This window comes from Mizuhopecten yessoensis, unplaced genomic scaffold, assembly GCF_002113885.1.
Source record: "Mizuhopecten yessoensis strain PY_sf001 unplaced genomic scaffold, ASM211388v2 scaffold11079, whole genome shotgun sequence".
NCBI classification, from domain to species: Eukaryota; Metazoa; Mollusca; class Bivalvia; order Pectinida; family Pectinidae; genus Mizuhopecten; species Mizuhopecten yessoensis.
The window spans coordinates 252,787-270,654 of NW_018408869.1; the positions used below are offsets into that span (position 1 = coordinate 252,787).

Below are 17,868 nucleotides of genomic sequence, written 5' to 3' on the forward strand. Positions count from 1 at the left end.
AAGACCCAGATATGGTAGAATCAAACACTCTTCATAGATGGAAGGGTCTTAAGGTGCTCTACCAAAATTGTGAATTTCATTACCCTTGGGTATCACGTTTCCCCCTGGGGAGGGGGTAAACTTTACTATAGTTTATATAGGGAAATCACATTTTGGACCAACATTTGTTTAATTTCCATTGGAAGTAATTAAATTTAGGTTAGCATTATCAGAATTGGGTAGCAGTTTGATGGTATGCACATATGAGCCCTGCCTGACGCCCCCAGGGCTGATGGGAGGGGCCAAAAAGGGTTGAATTGACTGAAATTTCAAAAATCTTCTCAAAGACCCAGATATGGTAGAATCAAACACTCTTCATAGATGGAAGGGTCTTAAGGTTTTCTACCAAAATTGTGAATTTCATGACCCTTGGGTATCATGTTTCCCCCTGGGGAGGGGGTAAACTTAACTATAGTTTATATTGGGAAATCACGTTTTGGACCAACATTTGTTTAATTTCTGATTGGAATTATAACCCTGAGTTGACAGTTTGATACTTTGAAAAGTTTGAGCCAGCCCTACCCCCAAGGGCTGTAGGGTGCCCCAAAAAAAACCTCTGGATCCGCCACTGGGTGGGGCTCAAAGGAGTCAGTGTGCTAAAATTTCTTCATTTTCCTTGTTTAGAATCAGAGGTGCTAGTTTCAAATACGTTTTAGTCTTAAATCTGTATGCTAGATATTAAATAAGGTGGTTTTATTGTTTTTTGTCACTGAATAATATTTCTGTTATTTCGTGTGACAAAATCAACTCTCTGTATAAAAATATCAGGTGACCGTTAAGGCCCATGGGCCTCTTGTTAGCTGTATATATGCAAGTTATGCTTTTAATAGGATTGGTTTTCCGCTGCTAGCAATAACAAATATTTGTTTTCCTGAAGAAGAAACACCTGCTGCCTTTTGCTGGAAATATATAGAATTTTATTATCAGTTAGAAAAGTCAATAACCATGTTGTTATCAAAGATAAAACTTTTAAAGTCATCTGAGAACTGATCAATAGCTACGTGTACCTTGTTTTTATAGATATAAAATTTGGTAATAATCCTCCAAGAAAAGCATCGAGGCCAAAAAAAACATTTTTTGCACCAAAACTAATATTGTTGTAAAAACAGGTTACTAAAATTTGTTGAGCTGGAGGAAATAACCATTTTTAAAAGTCAAAAAGAGATATTTGATTGGCCATGGTCTTTCTATAGAATAGGAGTGGGGAATTCCTGTTTTACAGACATTTTATAGTTGCATTATAATTTTCTCAACAGGTTATGAATTGTCTCCACATGCTGCAGCTAATTTCACACGGCGAAATTTAGCTGAGTACCTACGGAGTCGGGTGAGTGGTATATACTATAAATTACACTTTATCTGTTAGATCTTTTTTTGTCTGATATATAATTTCCTAACAATATAACTATTTCTGATTGAAATTACTAATGTGAAGATAAAGAACTGATGATTGTCTGTTAACATTTTCTGTGGAATTAGTTTATTTTGGGAACAAATGTTTTGATACGCCCTTCAAAAGATGGGACATACAAAAAACATGTCTTTACACAATATAAATTAGCAGGCTGACACATGGGAGTGCACAGTAGTGTCTGCTTGATATCTGGAGTAATTTTCAACAGACCAATTTTCATTTCATGGGAAGGTTAATTAAATACCAGAAGAGCTCATACTAATTCGATAACCACGTGCACCATTATCCAAATGTAATTAACTGAGTTATACCCCTTTAAAAAATTCCTGAAACAGTAACCGCTAGAGATCTTGAGCATTTTTAACCCTTTCACCACTATGTAACTTTATTAGACTCTACCATGCATTGGCCTGGATGAGTCCATTATGGTCTACAGTGGTGAAAGTGTTAAATAAATTAACCTCAAACTTCATGGGAAGGTTGATTATTCCCTCGCAACGAATGTTTGAGGGGATATAGCATCGCTCCCATTCGTACGTATGTATGTTACACTCTTCGCTCTACCGACTTCATTTCTCAACAGAATTTCATGAAACTTCATACAAGTGTTTGGTATGGAAATGCCTTGAACTAGTTTGCGTTTCAGGTTTTTATGTATAATGTTGAAGGTCAAGGTCAATATTACTATTCTAGAAAAAATAATTCTCATCGCTCTACCGACTTCATTTCTCAACAGAATTTCATGAAACTTCAAACAAGTGTTTGGTATGACAATGCCTTGACAAGTTTGTGTTTCAGGTTTCAGTGTTGAAAGTCTTGGTCACTGTTACCATTTCTAGAAAAACTTTGTCATCGCTCTATCAACTTCATTCCTCAACATCCTCAGAAGTTCAGGTTTCTACATATTTGTTTAAGGTCAAGGTCACAGTTACTATTTTTAGAGAGAGAAAACTGTCATCGCTCTAGCGACTTCATTCCTCAACATGTGAATGTGAGGGGATTGGTATTACTTGTGATGCCTTGCTATCATAAGAGCTCGGACAATTTGATAAAAGCAATTATCTGACTCTAATTTACTGAGTAATGCCCCATTAATGAGTTACTGAAACAGTGTCAGCTCAATATGTCTAGTAATTTGGAACAAATTAACTTCAAACTTCATGGAAAAGTTAATTACCATAAATGCTTTGGAAAGTTCAATAACCACCATTTCCTGACGGAGTTTTGTCCCTTTAAACAATTACTGAAACAGTGTACGCTCAATATCTCTAGTTATTTTCTAGATTAATTACCATAGAAGCTCAAAGGAGTTTGATAACCACTGTTATCCGGCCATAATTTACTGAGTTATGCCCCTTTAACCAATTGCTGAACAGGTTCTTCTTCGATCCAAATCTAAGTAATTTTTGATGAGCATACATGTAATATTTGCTCACGTTAGATGATTTTTTTTAAATTTTGGAGTTCCAGCTGATTTCAATATGTTTGAGCATATATGTGTAAAGATACAGTTAGCATGTCCACATTTGATAATGTTGCCATCATATCCTTCCCACTATAGAACACATTCAGAACCATTCAGGATGAAAACCATTGTTGCCAAAACTAGTTTGTTTTCTGTGTTCAGTCCAGGTATACAGTGAACCTGTTGATGGCTGGGTATGATAAGACGGAGGGACCATCTCTATACTACATGGATTATCTAGCATCCATGAACAAATGTCCATTTGCAGCCCATGGCTATGGATCGTTCTTTTCACTCAGTATCCTAGACAGATACTACAGGGAAGGTATGTTGACAACTATAAGATGAAGAAATGATGATCATCCATTTGAGCCTTTTATACCACCACTTATGGCCGTATCATATAAAAATGTTGCCCCCATGCATATATGGATAAATATTTTATGTATAAAATCTTCATCCCTCCCATCAAATATTCCATCCATTTACTAGTAACGGTCTTCTATTCAAAAAAATCTGAACCTTGAACTCTTGGGAAAGTTGTTTTATACTTTGTTTGGGCTGTATATAAATTTGTGACTTTCAGACCTATCACAGGACGAGGCATTAGAGCTCCTGCAGAGATGTATAGATGAGGTAAGCCTAATAGAATCTCACATTACACTGTATACACACATATAATCCAGACACACTTCATGGTGTCACTACCCAATGAGGAAGATTGTGATACGCCTTGAAAATCCTACTCAAGTATTGACTAGACCATCCTTAGGCAAAAAAAAATTGAGGTTGTATGAGCTAAGTTTGTGAGCCCCTCTGGGGGAAGTAGACAGTTAAACTCCTAATGATAATAACGTAAACTCGGCTTCAACCCTGCACCTGGCTGTTTGACTGTGTGACCTAGCTATTGGATAAGGATTTCTTTAATGGATTCAATGATTCGGCCAGGCTATTCAGTAGTACAGGTATAACATATGCAGAAGGATTTCTTAAGATTTTGCGCTCTGGCTTGTTGATTTGAGACAGTCACAATACCGTTGGAAGCATTATTGTTACAATCACAGGAATACTTTCTTGAATAAGTGGTATGCACTAGCTTAGCAAATATTTTTGTGCCATTATGTGTGATTTTAATTTAAGTGGAACAGTTGATATTTTCAGTGTAAGATACACTGGCTAGCAATACAATTAAAACAGCCTGTTACAGTCATTTGATACAAGTGTTTCTTATATTCTAACAGTTTATAAGTTAATGTAAAAGAAACAGAATTATTTTTAAAATTTACACATTTTACATATCATACATCCAAAGCAGGAAAAGTGCTCAGTATGTTTATGAAATTTATGAATAACATTTTCAATAATTTACGTCCGCAGATAAGAAAGAGATTCATCATAAACCTGCCAGCATTTAAAGTGCGAGTTGTTAACAAAGACGGTGTCCAGGAACTGCCAATGTTAAAACCACAACCTGCGGAAATTTAACATAGACCAAACCTTGATATGGGACAAAGTTCATTCATTATTCATGCTCGATCTTATCCGGTACCTGTATATCAGTGACTGAGGTGAGGTAGACATACTTCAATAAACCGAGCTCCGAGCCATCGATCTCTAAAAATGGAGCATGATCAATGGTTGCGATAATCATAGAAGAAAGTGTTAAGTGGAGCATTGTAAGAACAAGTGTTTCGTGTGGAGGACACATCAGTGTGATGCTATGTCAAAGTGCTCTAACATAAGATAAAAGATTTTATCAATAAATGGATACCATTCTGTACATTAAAGTGCTGTCATCTTTATCACATAAATTTGTTTGTTATAAACATCAAAATTAATCTGTTCCCTTTATTATTTTTTGTTGTTTAAAAGCAACTTGCAAACGTAGTTTTTCCTCTTCTTGCATTTGAATATGGGAGACTGAATACACAATCAATGTTTTCTTTGGTTATTATTACAATGACATGGAATAATGTAGGACAGTATGAGGAATGTTGTTTTCTAAACATGATATGACCTTGCAGGTTGAACTCGTCCTCGATACTCCAGGGGTTATGCTAATTTACTCCAGGAGTTACGCTCACTTTCGCTCTCTGCATCCCTGGATTATGTCATGGCAAAATGGAAGGCTCGGTACTAGTGTGCACCACCTGGTGGATGAGACAAGAAGACTAGTTTGATCTCTCAAGTCACATAACAGTAACATTGAATGGGGTCGCTCCTCTGTAATATGACAAAAGACAGGTATCAACCCCACGATTGGTCAGTTGTTTTTTTACCAGAGACCAATCAAATACCTAGCTGCTTGCCTTCAATTTTGCTATAACATATCCCAGGGGTGCAGAGAGCGAAAGTGAGCATAACCCCTGGAGTAGGGAGGATGGGTTGAACTATGATATAGAATATCATATGAGGTTGATTCAATTGACAAAAGGGTATGTTAACCATATTATTTTCACAGTTATACACCTATATTAGTTGTAAGGTGCATTAGATGGACATGTTTAAGAAGAATTGTCCAGTATTAGATGTACAATACCTATAAATAAACCCAAGCCCTATCAAAACAAGTTTATATATCACACATTTCTCTCATCCTGGTTGTGTGTGATAATCATACTTATATTTTGCAGAGATTTTGCAGCGAAAACCCATTTAAGTAGACAATTTTTTTGGATAGTTTTTAGCTCACCTGGTACTAAGTGCCAGTTAAGCTTATGGTATGGTGTGTTGTCCGTCAATTTTTTTCTATGAACGACTTCTTTTTAAGAACTGGATGACCTAGGGCCATGTTTTTGGCCAGTAGGTACCTGGCATAAAGTGCTACAAACTTCTCAAATAAATGACCTTGACCAACATCACAAGGGTCAAATGTGTTTAAAACCTTTAAACATCTTCTTCTGAATAACCAGGAGACCCAGAGTAATGATATTTGGCCAGTAGGCTTTCCTCAAATAAATTACCTTGAACTACTTTCAAGGTCACAGGGGTCAAATATGTAAATATCTTGGAGGCCCTGGGTGATGATATTTTACCAGTAGCATGCTGGGATAGAGCAGTATAAAGTTTCATTTAGTCTGGAACATTCTTAAACCAAGGAGACATGATTGCTCAAATATCCAGGTGAGCAATACAGGCCCTCTGAGCCTCTTGTATTGAAGTAGCCTAGGCATCGGTACACCAGTACACACCACTGAACATGTGCATGCAAATTACCCATTTACTTCAATAAATGGCACTTTAAAATAGGTAACAAATCTCTGAATTTTCAAAACACATGAATACAGTGTTGATTTTTGCTGTTGACCTATCCTGTTAATTTAAAAAGGCTGCAAGTCCAAACATGTTCATAGGGCTATGAATACTTTCGTTCAGCGTCATGTTGAAGCTTCTCCTCTAGTCTTCCTTATGAGATCATCATAGAAGCAACAGGAGTACCACAAGGTAGAATATACGTCTGTCCCGTGCCAATCTTACATACTTATAATCCTTTTGATGCATTATTAGCTCACCTGGTCCGAAGGACCAAGGTGAGCTTATGCCATACCGTTGCGTCCATCGTCCATCCGTCGGTCAACAATTTCTTTAAACGACTTCTTCTTCTTAACCACTAATTGGAATTCAACTAAATTTGACTGGAAGAATCCCTAGGTGGTTGGGATTCAAAATGGTGGGGCTGACGGGGGGCTGAAGGGCGGGGCCAAAACGGGTCAACTTGGCTATATTGCTTTAAGCGACTTCTTCTCTGGAACCAATAAGTGGATATCAACCATATTTGACTGGAAGCATCCCTAGGTGGTGGGGATTCAAAATTGTAAAAATGGTGGGGCTGAGGGGCGGGGCAAAAAGGGGTCAATTTGGCTATACTGCTTTAAGCGACTTCTTCTCTGGAACTAGGAGATGGATATCAACCATATTTGTTTGGAAGCATCCCTAGGTGGTGGAAATTCAAAATTGTATAAATGGTTGAGCTGAACCCCCAGGGGGCTGAGGGGCGGGGCCAAAAGGGGGCAATTTGGCTATATTACTACAAACGACTTCTTCTGTAGAACTGTGCACTGGATATCAATCATATTTGATCAAAAGCATTCTTGGGAGACGGGGATTCAAAAGTGTACAAATGGTTGGGCTGAGGGGTGGGGGCCAAAAATGGTATTCGGCTATATTGCTCTAAGCGACTTCATCTCTGGAACTAAGAGACAGATATCAACCATATTTGACTGGAATCATCCCTAGGTGGTGGGGATTCAAAATTGTACAATTGGTGGGGCTGAGGGCGGGGCCAAAAGGGGGCAATTTGGCTATATTGCTATAAATGACTTCTGTAGAACTATGTCATGGATATTGATCATATTTAGTCGGAAGCATTCATGGGAGGCAGGGATTCAAAATTGTACAAATGGTGGGGCTGACCCCCCGGGCTAAGGGGTGGGGCCAAAAAAAGTGTATTACTTGGAAATGGTTGTGATCCCCACCATATAACCATGGTATACAATTGCTGAGTATAAAGAGAAGAATGCACATTTGCTTCCGGGATGGGTCTGGCCCCACCCTTGGAGACAGTCCCTGGGCCATAACTTTAAAACTGTTGAGATCCCCACCCCAAAACTATATATACAATTGTTGGGCTTAAAGAGACGAATGCAGTCATGATATTAGAATTGACCCCAGGGTCTGCCCTACCCTTGCAGACTTAACCCCTGGGTCATAACTTTAAAACGGTTGAGATCCCCACCCCAAAACTATATATACAATTGTTGGGCATAAAGAGACGAATGCAGTCATGATATTAGAATTGACCCCAGGGTCTGCCCTACCCTTGCAGACTTAACCCCTGGGTCATAACTTTAAAACGGTTAAGATCCCCACCCCAAAACTATATATACAAATGCTGGGCAAAAAGAGACAAATGCCATCACAGTATTAGAATTGATCCTGGGGTCTGGCCAGAACCCTAGGGACCTAGTTTCTGAGTCACAGCTTGGAAACAGTTGAGATTCCCACCCCATAACCATACATGAAATTGTTGGGCATGAAAAATCTAATACAGATATGCTACTAGGATTGGCCTTTGGGTCTGGCATATTTCCTTGATCTCGTTTGGAGAATATTTTACCATGATTGCTTAGGTATCCAGGTGAGCGATACAGGCCCTTTGGGCCTCTTGTTGTATCTAAGTGATTAAAAATATGGAAATGTAAAGAGAAGAAACTACTATGGTACTCTATTACTCTGTAAAGTAGAAAACTATTCCTGTGATGTGTTGAAGGAAAGTTTAATAACTTAAGCTGAAGGAATGTATTTATTTCATATATTCTTCACAACCTTAAAATTAATTGATTTGCACATAGGCATGCTATTTTTCTTGCTGATCTGAAATCAAAGATGGCTGCCCTAGCCTCTGGTTGGCCCAGACATTTTTGCCTTGGGATGATTGATTTTAACCTTTGTACAAATGTTCCTTATGTGGTCCTGATGAAGTATTGATACTTTTTCTGATAATCTTAAAACTCCATGGTGACAGCCCTGGTCACTGAACAGTCGAGACATTTCAAATTCTATACTATTCATAATGTATACACCCTGAGGGGCCATTACCAACTTGTCAATTTGCTGCAGGAAGGAGCTATATGTCATATGTAGAGCTCATGTGCCTCATAATGGACATGACAAGTAGTGGACAATGGCTGCATCCGTGAAAAGAGCTGGAATTTGCTCAGTATTCCTTGGAAGTGCTGGATAAATACACTGAAGGCAATTAATGAGTACAATTATAATCTACTCTATGAAAGACAGTTTAAATTCTTTATGTTTATATGAACCTCAACCCTGTTTAAAGAAAAAATATAAGAAAGTTATTTAAAATTGCTAGAATCTTGCCTAAAGACTCTGTATGAACAATGTTTATATGTTATGGAATTCAACTGAAAATCCTACAAGACTTTCAGTGTTATACATACCGGGTAGACATCATTTTCATAATAAAATCTTCTTACAATACAACTCATAAATTGTTTAACCACTGATGATATACACAAACCAGAACAACACAAAAACATTAAATATTACAATATTTATTTCAAAAACTTAACAACCGTCATTCCCATTATCATCGATGTACCTTAAACGCATCAATATTAAATTTATTTTCAGAAGAGTGAGGGCTGACATTTTCTGTAACTATCTCGTAGATTCTTTTAACCTTTTATCTTTAATTTGATATCAGGATAGTGTCGGTAACATTTCACAGTTTAGCATCAATAAAGGTAACAGTTTTCCTTCCTGTGAGAGACGACTCTGTTAACAAAGGAGGATGTACATTTGTTTTGACACTGTCTCCGCTGTTGGTCTCACAAACACCTGCTGTTGCCAACAGTTATGTTATTGCCTTGCTAACATTTGAGTACCCAACTCCTACACACGTCATAATCACTTTTTCTCCACCAAGCTGTAAATCATCGTCGTCATCATCTTTTTTCGGTTCTTGCTCAACTTTAAACATGACTTGAAGGAAATCTCTTATGTGACGCAAAAACTGTATCCTGAAACAGACATTATCGTACATATCATCAATAATTAACTAATGTTAATTGATAAACTCTACAAGGAAATCTCCATAAATCTGTGCTTCATGGCACATTTTTATCATTAGTGAGTACAGTAGCTTTGATATAGAATAAAATTTATGTGCAAAATGGGTCTTTTTAATGAGGAAATTTAACAATATCTTTACAATTAATATACATATTTAGACACAGTTGTGCCTGTTCAACAAAAGAGCGTAAAATAATAAATTAGAATTTAAAAGAAATTACTTTCAATATGTCTCAAAGGATTTAAGATACAATGAAAAAGCCACGGCAAGGTTATAAAAAACATCTGGACCTAATTCCGAATTAAATGTCATCTGTCTTAGTTATATACATGTATGTGCCCCTTTATATACATGTATGTGAACATGTGTACCTTCATGAAATCATGAATTTTTAATTTGGACTGAAACTGTTCCAAAGGGTTAGGGGCTTGACAACATATTTTCAATTAACTGTAACACAATCACAAACTACTTCCTACTTGCTAACACTGAAACAATACAACATACCTCCTAATGACTTACACTTAAACAATACAACATACCTCCTAATGACTTACATAGAAACAATACAACATACCTCCTAATAACTTACACTGAAACAATACAACATACCTCCTAATGACTTACACTTAAACAATACAACATACCTCCTAATGACTTACATAGAAACAATACAACATACCTCCTAATAACTTACACTGAAACAATACAACATACCTCCTAATGACTTACACTTAAACAATACAACATACCTCCTAATGACTTACACTTAAACAATACAACATACCTCCTAATGACTTACACTTAAACAATACAACATACCTCCTAATGACTTACATTGAAACAATACAACATACCTCCTAATGACTAACACTTAAACAATACAACATACCTCCTAATGACGTACATTGAAAAAATACAACATACCTCCTAATGACTTACACTTAAACAATACAACATACCTCCTTATGACTTACATAGAAACAATACAACATACCTCCTAATGACTAATAAAAATCAATATTTTGGACAGAATGAACTTCAGGTGGAGCCATGAGAACTTACTTGTACCAAGTCTTTACTCCAACCAAGAAAGAGATGATGGTTACCAAGGGGGTACTTACGTATACTGAGAGAGTGTCCCCAATTGAACCTTGGACACATCCTGTTGTCCTAGCACCATGAATAATGCAGTCAGGCTCTGATTGGTCGAGTCCACACAACCTCCCTACAGCCAAGCAGTATATGTAAGAACTGACATCATTGGTGGTTATAAAAAAACTTATTTCCTTCAGAATGGTTCAATAAAAAACTTACCAGTAAAATGCATCATACAACTACTTTACACTTCTTTTGTTTCACAATACATTTACTAATTTATTTTATTTAATTTCCGACGACAATAGATGGCAAACTCCAAAAACTTACATAATATAGGTCTTTATCAATGATTATTAGAAGCAAATCCAAGGAACTAGTTTTTCCATTATGATACACTGCAGTGTAAGAACTTTTAACATTGCATCTTGGGTCATGTTCATGGGACCTTTCCTTCCATACTTAGAGGCCTATAGTGAAACAGTTGATTTAAAATAACAAGAGATTCACCATACTCACCCTGTAAATTTCCTCCAGTAGTAGCTTGGCAGTGTCTTTCCCAAGGTCCTCTGGTATTGTTGGACCCTTGGTAGAACCCTTGGGATTAGATGCGGCTTCTGCACACAAAAATGACCCCTGGAGGGTCTCTGCAACAAGAGTCAGTCCAAACCCTGGAGACCTTGAACATAGAACATGAGGATATATAGTTAGAACATTTAATCAAATTGACGGGACAGTCAATAAACGCTGAGATTATCAGGGTAAGTTACCAATTAATAAATAATAATCAATTCATGATGATCACTATTTCTCAAATGATCAATGATTGATCATGGATCGATCATAAAATGAAAAGGAAATAAATTGAGAAGCATTCACAAAAATGGGTAACATGTGGTGGCTCCTTATCAAATACCAGAAATGTTGTTTAAGGGAAGTTTACTGTAAAAGTTGTGGATAAAATTGCTTGTTTAATCAGTTTTCAATTCTGCTCCAAATCTCAATAACTCTTTAAAGTGTTCATGCTTTAGTCATATCAGGATCAATAATAGAACATCAGGTTTGATTGGTCATAGTCGGAGGTAAACTGACTAATTGATTAAATTGATGAATTGAAACAACACTAATTAATATTATGGATATTCTTACACATGGACAATAAAACCATATTATACTGCCACTGATTGTCAACACTTACTTTCCTGACTGACTGCCTTTGAAGTGGTCGGTGTATATGTAAATATCTGGGAGGAATTTGTTGAGAATACTGCGAGCGGAGTCCACTATCCTATTAGTGGTCACTGGTGACACTCGCACTGCCCAGCTTATAGAGGTCAAGGGTCAAAATATACGGTCAAGATTGAGCAATAAAGATAGCTTACACTCAAGACAGAAAATGACAGATTACCAGTGTTTTCACAGGCTGTCATGAAAACTATTGCAAGCACATAGACAAAATTGTGTCACCACAGTTCAGTTCTATGGTTGTAGACATCATTAGATGTGCCACATAAATTTAATGAACTTTAAAAAAGTTTGAGAAAGATGTTGGCTGGTTGCAAAGGCCCTTGTGGACCGTTTTGAGATGACCTACAAACTAGGCTGTGATATAGCGGTATACAAGAACCTCCAATTATTATTATTAATTAAAAGTGTTAATAATTACACAGTGTAAGTGTAATGTATTTCCTGATTATAAGTTTACCAACAGGTGGTTGCTACTAAAACAGTAAGCAATATACAACGGTGACAATACCATATGACTAGTCTTATAATGAGAAATAACAGAATCTTATAATGAGGGAAAACATGTCAGCATCACACAAAAATTGGGAAATTTATGCACATTTCCCATTGGGAATGGGGCCTTTTATCAGCCCTTGAGGCACCATAGAAAAAGGCTGAAATATCATGTGGAGATTTGCACACAATTTCATGACTATACCTTGCAGCATATTATGTATATTATAAGAAATGATTAAAACATCTGGTGAAGACCTCAAAAGTAACAGAGAAAGGATACGCCACACCTCGAATACGTTTGATTTTACCGGGATCTGTCAATTGTAGAGGACGGAGCTTCTGTCGACATGGACAGTTAAAGATTACCTCTCCTCCACCCTCTGGTGCAGCCCCTCGTCTTGTGATCTACATCAAATATAATTTAAAATGTTTTGATTAATTGAATAGGGGAGGTAATTTGGGAGCACAGGAGTGCCCAACAATATTTTCTTATTCTATCTTTGTGGTTTCAATTCTTATACTATCTTTGTGGTTTTGATTCTTATCCTATTTTTGTGGTTTGAAACCTTATCATATTTCAGGTCTGTTTTTACACCAAGGGCATTTAATATTCAAGAAATTTAACTGTGTGATGCAGTTTGTAATCCACTCTTTTTCTGTGATTTTTTTTATCTCGCAAAATATTTGATTTCAGTAATAAATGTTATTTCATGATATAACAATGCAGAGAGATATTCCCTTGTGTCACTACATCTACAGTCTAATACTACCCTTATATTTCAATATTATAAAGTGCTATAAAACCTGTCTAAACAAGACACCAGCAAACAAAAATAATTTGGTGTTCACATTACACATGGTACAGGTTCCATTTACATAGAAACAATTGATATATGTATAAAGTGAGATGGACTTAATAAAATTATACAGGTTTATATAGAAATGTTCAGTTAGATCTATGGTAGATGAGGATCTGGTGAATACAATTTTCAATATTCTGAAGATTATCAGTACCGATAGGCTACACTGCACATTTGTACACAGGTAACAACATTCTGTATTACCTTAAGTTCCAATCCTTCATCTGTTCCAAGAAATCTCTTCAAAACTGGTATTGTTGACAACTTGATCAAATCCACCTATTTTCATTTAACAAAGTCAATTCAATTATTATAAAAAAACACCAGTCATCAACAGTGGCATTCACCGTCAGTAGTATTATTACCAAATAAATGTGCAAATTACACAGGTTTTTACGGTATATATATCTAAATAAGAAATGTATATGAACATAGACTAGAAACAGCAATTTCCTGTAAGTTATGTTAAAATTGCCCCAATAATGTATTCTAATCTGTGTCAAGGGTTATTGTGATATGGTGAATCTGACAGTTTAGCATGACAGTGTGCATTGCTAAATCAAGTAATATTATTTAGACTATCAACTTAAGAACAACATGAAACCAAAACTATGTATAGTACATGTATCAAATTGGCTACTTACAGAAGGGTCAATCTGGTCATTGGTGACCCCTCTGAGGATGGCTTTGATTGGTTTCTTGGTGAAAGGAGCCAAACACATAAGTGCCTCTAAGTAGTAGCCTATGCTGCGCTGCGTGTTACATTCATGTTCCAGTTTCCCACCAATCAGAAGTCCAGGCTGGTACAGTAGACTTGTACCTAAAAATCAGTTTGCCAGTCAGTAATTATAAAAACACATCTAGCTGTAAAATAAATGTTCTATAATGACAATAACAATGCTGTATTTGATATTACAAGTAGGAATTATGAGGAGTGACTGCTTATCAGGTAAATCCAGCATTAATTTGACTCTATTTTGGGAAATAAACCGGGAGTTCGGCTCATTTTTAAGTGATTTTTCCTCACAACACCCCAGTCTTGGGTGATTAACACCTTAGCCATTAATAAATTCATATCCCAAAAACAAAATCTAAAATTAAAATAACTTTATAAAAGTATACCTGTTTCACTTATAACAATCTTCGAACCATTGGTTAATTTGTCTAACAGTCGGATGATACTTGCTTCAAAATCTGAAAGAAATATAAAAATAAATAGGTGCATATGACAAATGGAGAAGACACTTGGCTCAACATCCCAGAAAACTGGATGGAATGAACTACTTATTTTATTTATTATTTTAAATAACTTAATTTGATATGTGTGAAGACCTTTTGAGATGTTAGGATGACACGACATCTCCTTACCGAGGACTAAGCCTGGAGAAGAGAAATCTAAATGCTGCATTATGGTTCACAAAGCCAGGTATACCAAAGGGGAGATAGTCAGTAAGCTATTTCTAACTATAGGGTGGGTAGTCTAGATCTAGATGCTCAGAGGGTAACTAAGATATTTGGATGACTCCTCCTTACAGAGTATGGAAACAGTGTCAAGTCATCTGAATATATTACCCTCCAAGCATCTGGAGCTGGACTTCGGGATGGGCCTTGAGGTACCACAGTCAACTTAACTTTCCATATCAGTCTAAAAGTGGTAAACACCACACTTGGTCTACCTTGTCATAATGTTACATGCGAGCAACTGTGGCACAAAATGGGGATAGCTTAACAGTTAAATGTAGTGACATGTAGAATATCCATAGTAATTATTAATGATTTTTATTTAGGAAGCGCTATTATGCCTTTAGGTACTGCCATGGAATAACTTCAGTAATTGTACTGGTCAAGGTTTACAATTAATCAATAATGTTCATTTGCATAGAATCAACTTATCATCACTTTGACCAATAGTGGTGTCAGGTCATTTTAGCACTTATAAATACAGGCATATAGCAGAAGTGTACAGATACGGAACCGCCCCAAGAGGAATGAATGTGCCATAAAAGTGTATGGATAACTGTGAAACTTTTAAGTATACACGCTGGAGTTTTCTGATGTCTGTTATCTATCGATTCTACGACAAAGTCTTTTATACTGAATTACATGTGAATTTGTTACCATAATTAACTTGTTTGTTTACATTCGTCTTATAGGCCTATACATAAAGTCATATTTGACTATATAGAAGCTGCCCATGTAGCCAGATTTGCCGGTGCACCAGTATCTGATACTATTATATCCTCATATGCTCATTTGAATACGACATTTTCGTACGTTTGTCAGACTACAAAAAAGACAGGTTTATGAATGAAATATATTGTAACCCTGGTAAATACTAGCCGCAATATATCGCTCGGCCAAAGAGAACTTCTCTTTAGCTCGATCGGTTGAGCGTAAGACTAGTAAGCCAGAGGTCCCGGGTTCGATCCCATGCGGAGGCAGTGATTTATATTTAATTAATCATGCGCTCTGTTACATTGGCGCCCACGTAGGGACCCGGGAAAATACTCGGCCTTGCTCCACAAGCATCGCTGTTACCCCTGAAAAACTCGAGGACGAGTTCTTTCCTGGAAGGGGGAGTATGTAACCCTGGTAAATACTAGCCGCAATATATCGCTCGGCCAAAGAGAACTTCTCTTTAGCTCGATCGGTTGAGCGTAAGACTAGTAAGCCAGAGGTCCCGGGTTCGATCCCATGCGGAGGCAGTGATTTATATTTAATTAATCATGCGCTCTGTTACATTTCACCGTTTTTTCAGGTATGGGCTCATTTTGAGCAAGATATAAAGTGCGTGTTTTTTTAATCAGTGATTATTTCGTATGTTTTTCTGACGAACTTCCGGTAATTTTTGTGTCAGTTTACAGACGATGGCCAAACTCTAAAATTTCCTGGTGTTGTGTCCAGCAGGTCACGTAGTTACAAGAAATAGCTTGATAAAATGGTTACGCGGAAATACATAACTCGCGGAAACATATGACAAAACGATACATTACTAGGAGAGAGCGTTACATAAATAACAAATAAGTTTAAGCACCTTTCAATCCTGGATCATCTTCCTTTGATCGTATCTTTTTCACCTTGACTGTTTTCCCACTAAGAGTGGATAAGATCAGTCTTTGTCTAAGGTAATTGCAACCATCATATGTGAGCGTGTTTGTTGCCATTTTTCACACAACACATGGTCAGCAAAGTTATATTTGCGCTTGATAAGTACGTGTCGTCAAACGTGCGTTCAAACGTTTTTGAGGTCCCCGGTAAATCTTGTTCGCCGGACCGGACCCGGACCAAAATTCCGATCCAGGCATATAAACATTTTTATATGGAATCGTTCATAAATAAAAATCCAATTATTATAAAAAAAAAATCAAAAAAATCGTGCGACATACAAGTTTCACCTCCTTGAAGTACTCATTATTGACTGATTTCTAAATTATAAAAGGAGTTTTAAGATTTCATTCAAATGACCTTATAAAATATTTATTGACATTTTTGTAGAGATTAAAATAATTATAAACGTTTCTGTTGTTGAGATATAAAATCAGGTGTATATGCCTTGATCAGGTTTTCAGTCTGGCACCAATTTTAACTTGTACATGAATATTTTCTTGTGTCTCAATCAACATCTATATATTATATGTTCTGTCCTTATAGGTATGATAATAAGGATCATACTTCTGGCCTTGAAAATAAGCCATACACGGCTATCTATCTATGGTTTTTGATGATAGGTCCACTTTGAAAATAGGCATTCTTTTAAAATAGGACTTCAATTTCTTTACTATAAAGAAATCAGCCACAACTTATTAGATTTTAGGGTAATTCACATATAACTGTAACCAAGGTAACAGCAAAAAGTCAATTGTCAAGTCATGTAACAAGTGACTTGACGGTAATATTGTCGTGAATTTGGTGTGTGTTATTACCCACCGTCACAACATGTAGTTGGGAACTGCTCTCAGGTCCCAAAATCTATAAGAATAGGCGGAGGAAAATCAGTCACAGGTTAAAGTCAGGATGTTAAGAGACTGCGTCGAGATGTCACACCAAGGTTGTCGGCGCGGTTATCGGTCCAAGACACCCCTTAAGCATAGGGGACCCCTAACAGGAACACAGTTTCACCGTGCCCAGTAGTGGAAGTTCGGGCTCATACTTCATACAGATCTAATTCTGTTGATGGGCTTATTTTAACTGTGCCTTCCTCCATGGTACAGGACCATTAAAAATATGAACTTTATGGTTGAGCATAGGCATACTGGCCCTTGCCAGGTACTCAGACATGTATGGTATTTGGATAATATGTCTGAAGTTTCAAAAGTGGAAGAATGCCTTCCACTTGTATGCTGACATTGACAGGGTGTTGATAACACAATCCCACCCCTGAGTAGATAATCGCTCAACGGGCCGATCCCCCAGTTTCCACAGACGGTTGAGCAGAAAACCACTCGGTCTCTAGAGGCTGGGAGGCTGCCTGAGAGGCAGAGAACCGTCTCTTTCTGAACCTTTCTATTCTTGGCAGACTTAAATAGAGCTAGCTTCTATGAAAATATTGCCTAGTCACCCCCACACCAGTCTACTCACCTTTTGGGGTGCTTTAGTCTACTCACCTTTTGGGGTGCTCTAGTCTACCAAGCTGTGCCGGTGAGTACCCCACCTG

The 17,868-nt window shown here is 37.0% G+C and overlaps 2 protein-coding genes across 3 annotated transcripts in view; one reads left to right on the forward strand and one right to left on the reverse strand.

Moving 5' to 3' along the window:
- Positions 1-4,698, forward strand: part of LOC110465458 (proteasome subunit beta type-2-like) — a 10,808-nt gene extending 6,110 nt beyond the window's left edge. Inside the window, exons 3-6 of the mRNA XM_021521282.1 lie at positions 1,296-1,366; positions 3,081-3,243; positions 3,505-3,554; positions 4,296-4,698. Coding sequence (XP_021376957.1) covers positions 1,296-1,366; positions 3,081-3,243; positions 3,505-3,554; positions 4,296-4,403 — 392 coding nt within the window. The 3' untranslated portion in view covers positions 4,404-4,698. The remainder of the gene's footprint in view (positions 1-1,295; positions 1,367-3,080; positions 3,244-3,504; positions 3,555-4,295) is intronic.
- A 4,284-nt stretch (positions 4,699-8,982) lies between these two features.
- On the reverse strand, positions 8,983-17,826 carry LOC110465453 (RNA 3'-terminal phosphate cyclase-like protein). 2 transcript variants are annotated; one of them, XM_021521267.1, is made up of 9 exons: positions 17,819-17,826; positions 14,337-14,408; positions 13,859-14,034; positions 13,419-13,493; positions 12,635-12,759; positions 11,810-11,935; positions 11,131-11,290; positions 10,638-10,741; positions 8,983-9,460 (listed from the first exon to the last, which is right to left on the reverse strand). In XM_021521267.1, exons 3-9 carry the CDS (start codon positions 13,934-13,936, stop codon positions 9,295-9,297), a joined length of 834 nt encoding a protein of 277 aa, XP_021376942.1. In that variant the 5' UTR covers positions 13,937-14,034; positions 14,337-14,408; positions 17,819-17,826; the 3' UTR covers positions 8,983-9,294. The 2 variants fall into 2 exon arrangements, with proteins under 2 accessions (XP_021376942.1, XP_021376941.1); XM_021521266.1 differs by lacking the exon at positions 17,819-17,826 and adding an exon at positions 16,249-16,481.
- Positions 17,827-17,868: the final 42 nt, after the last annotated feature.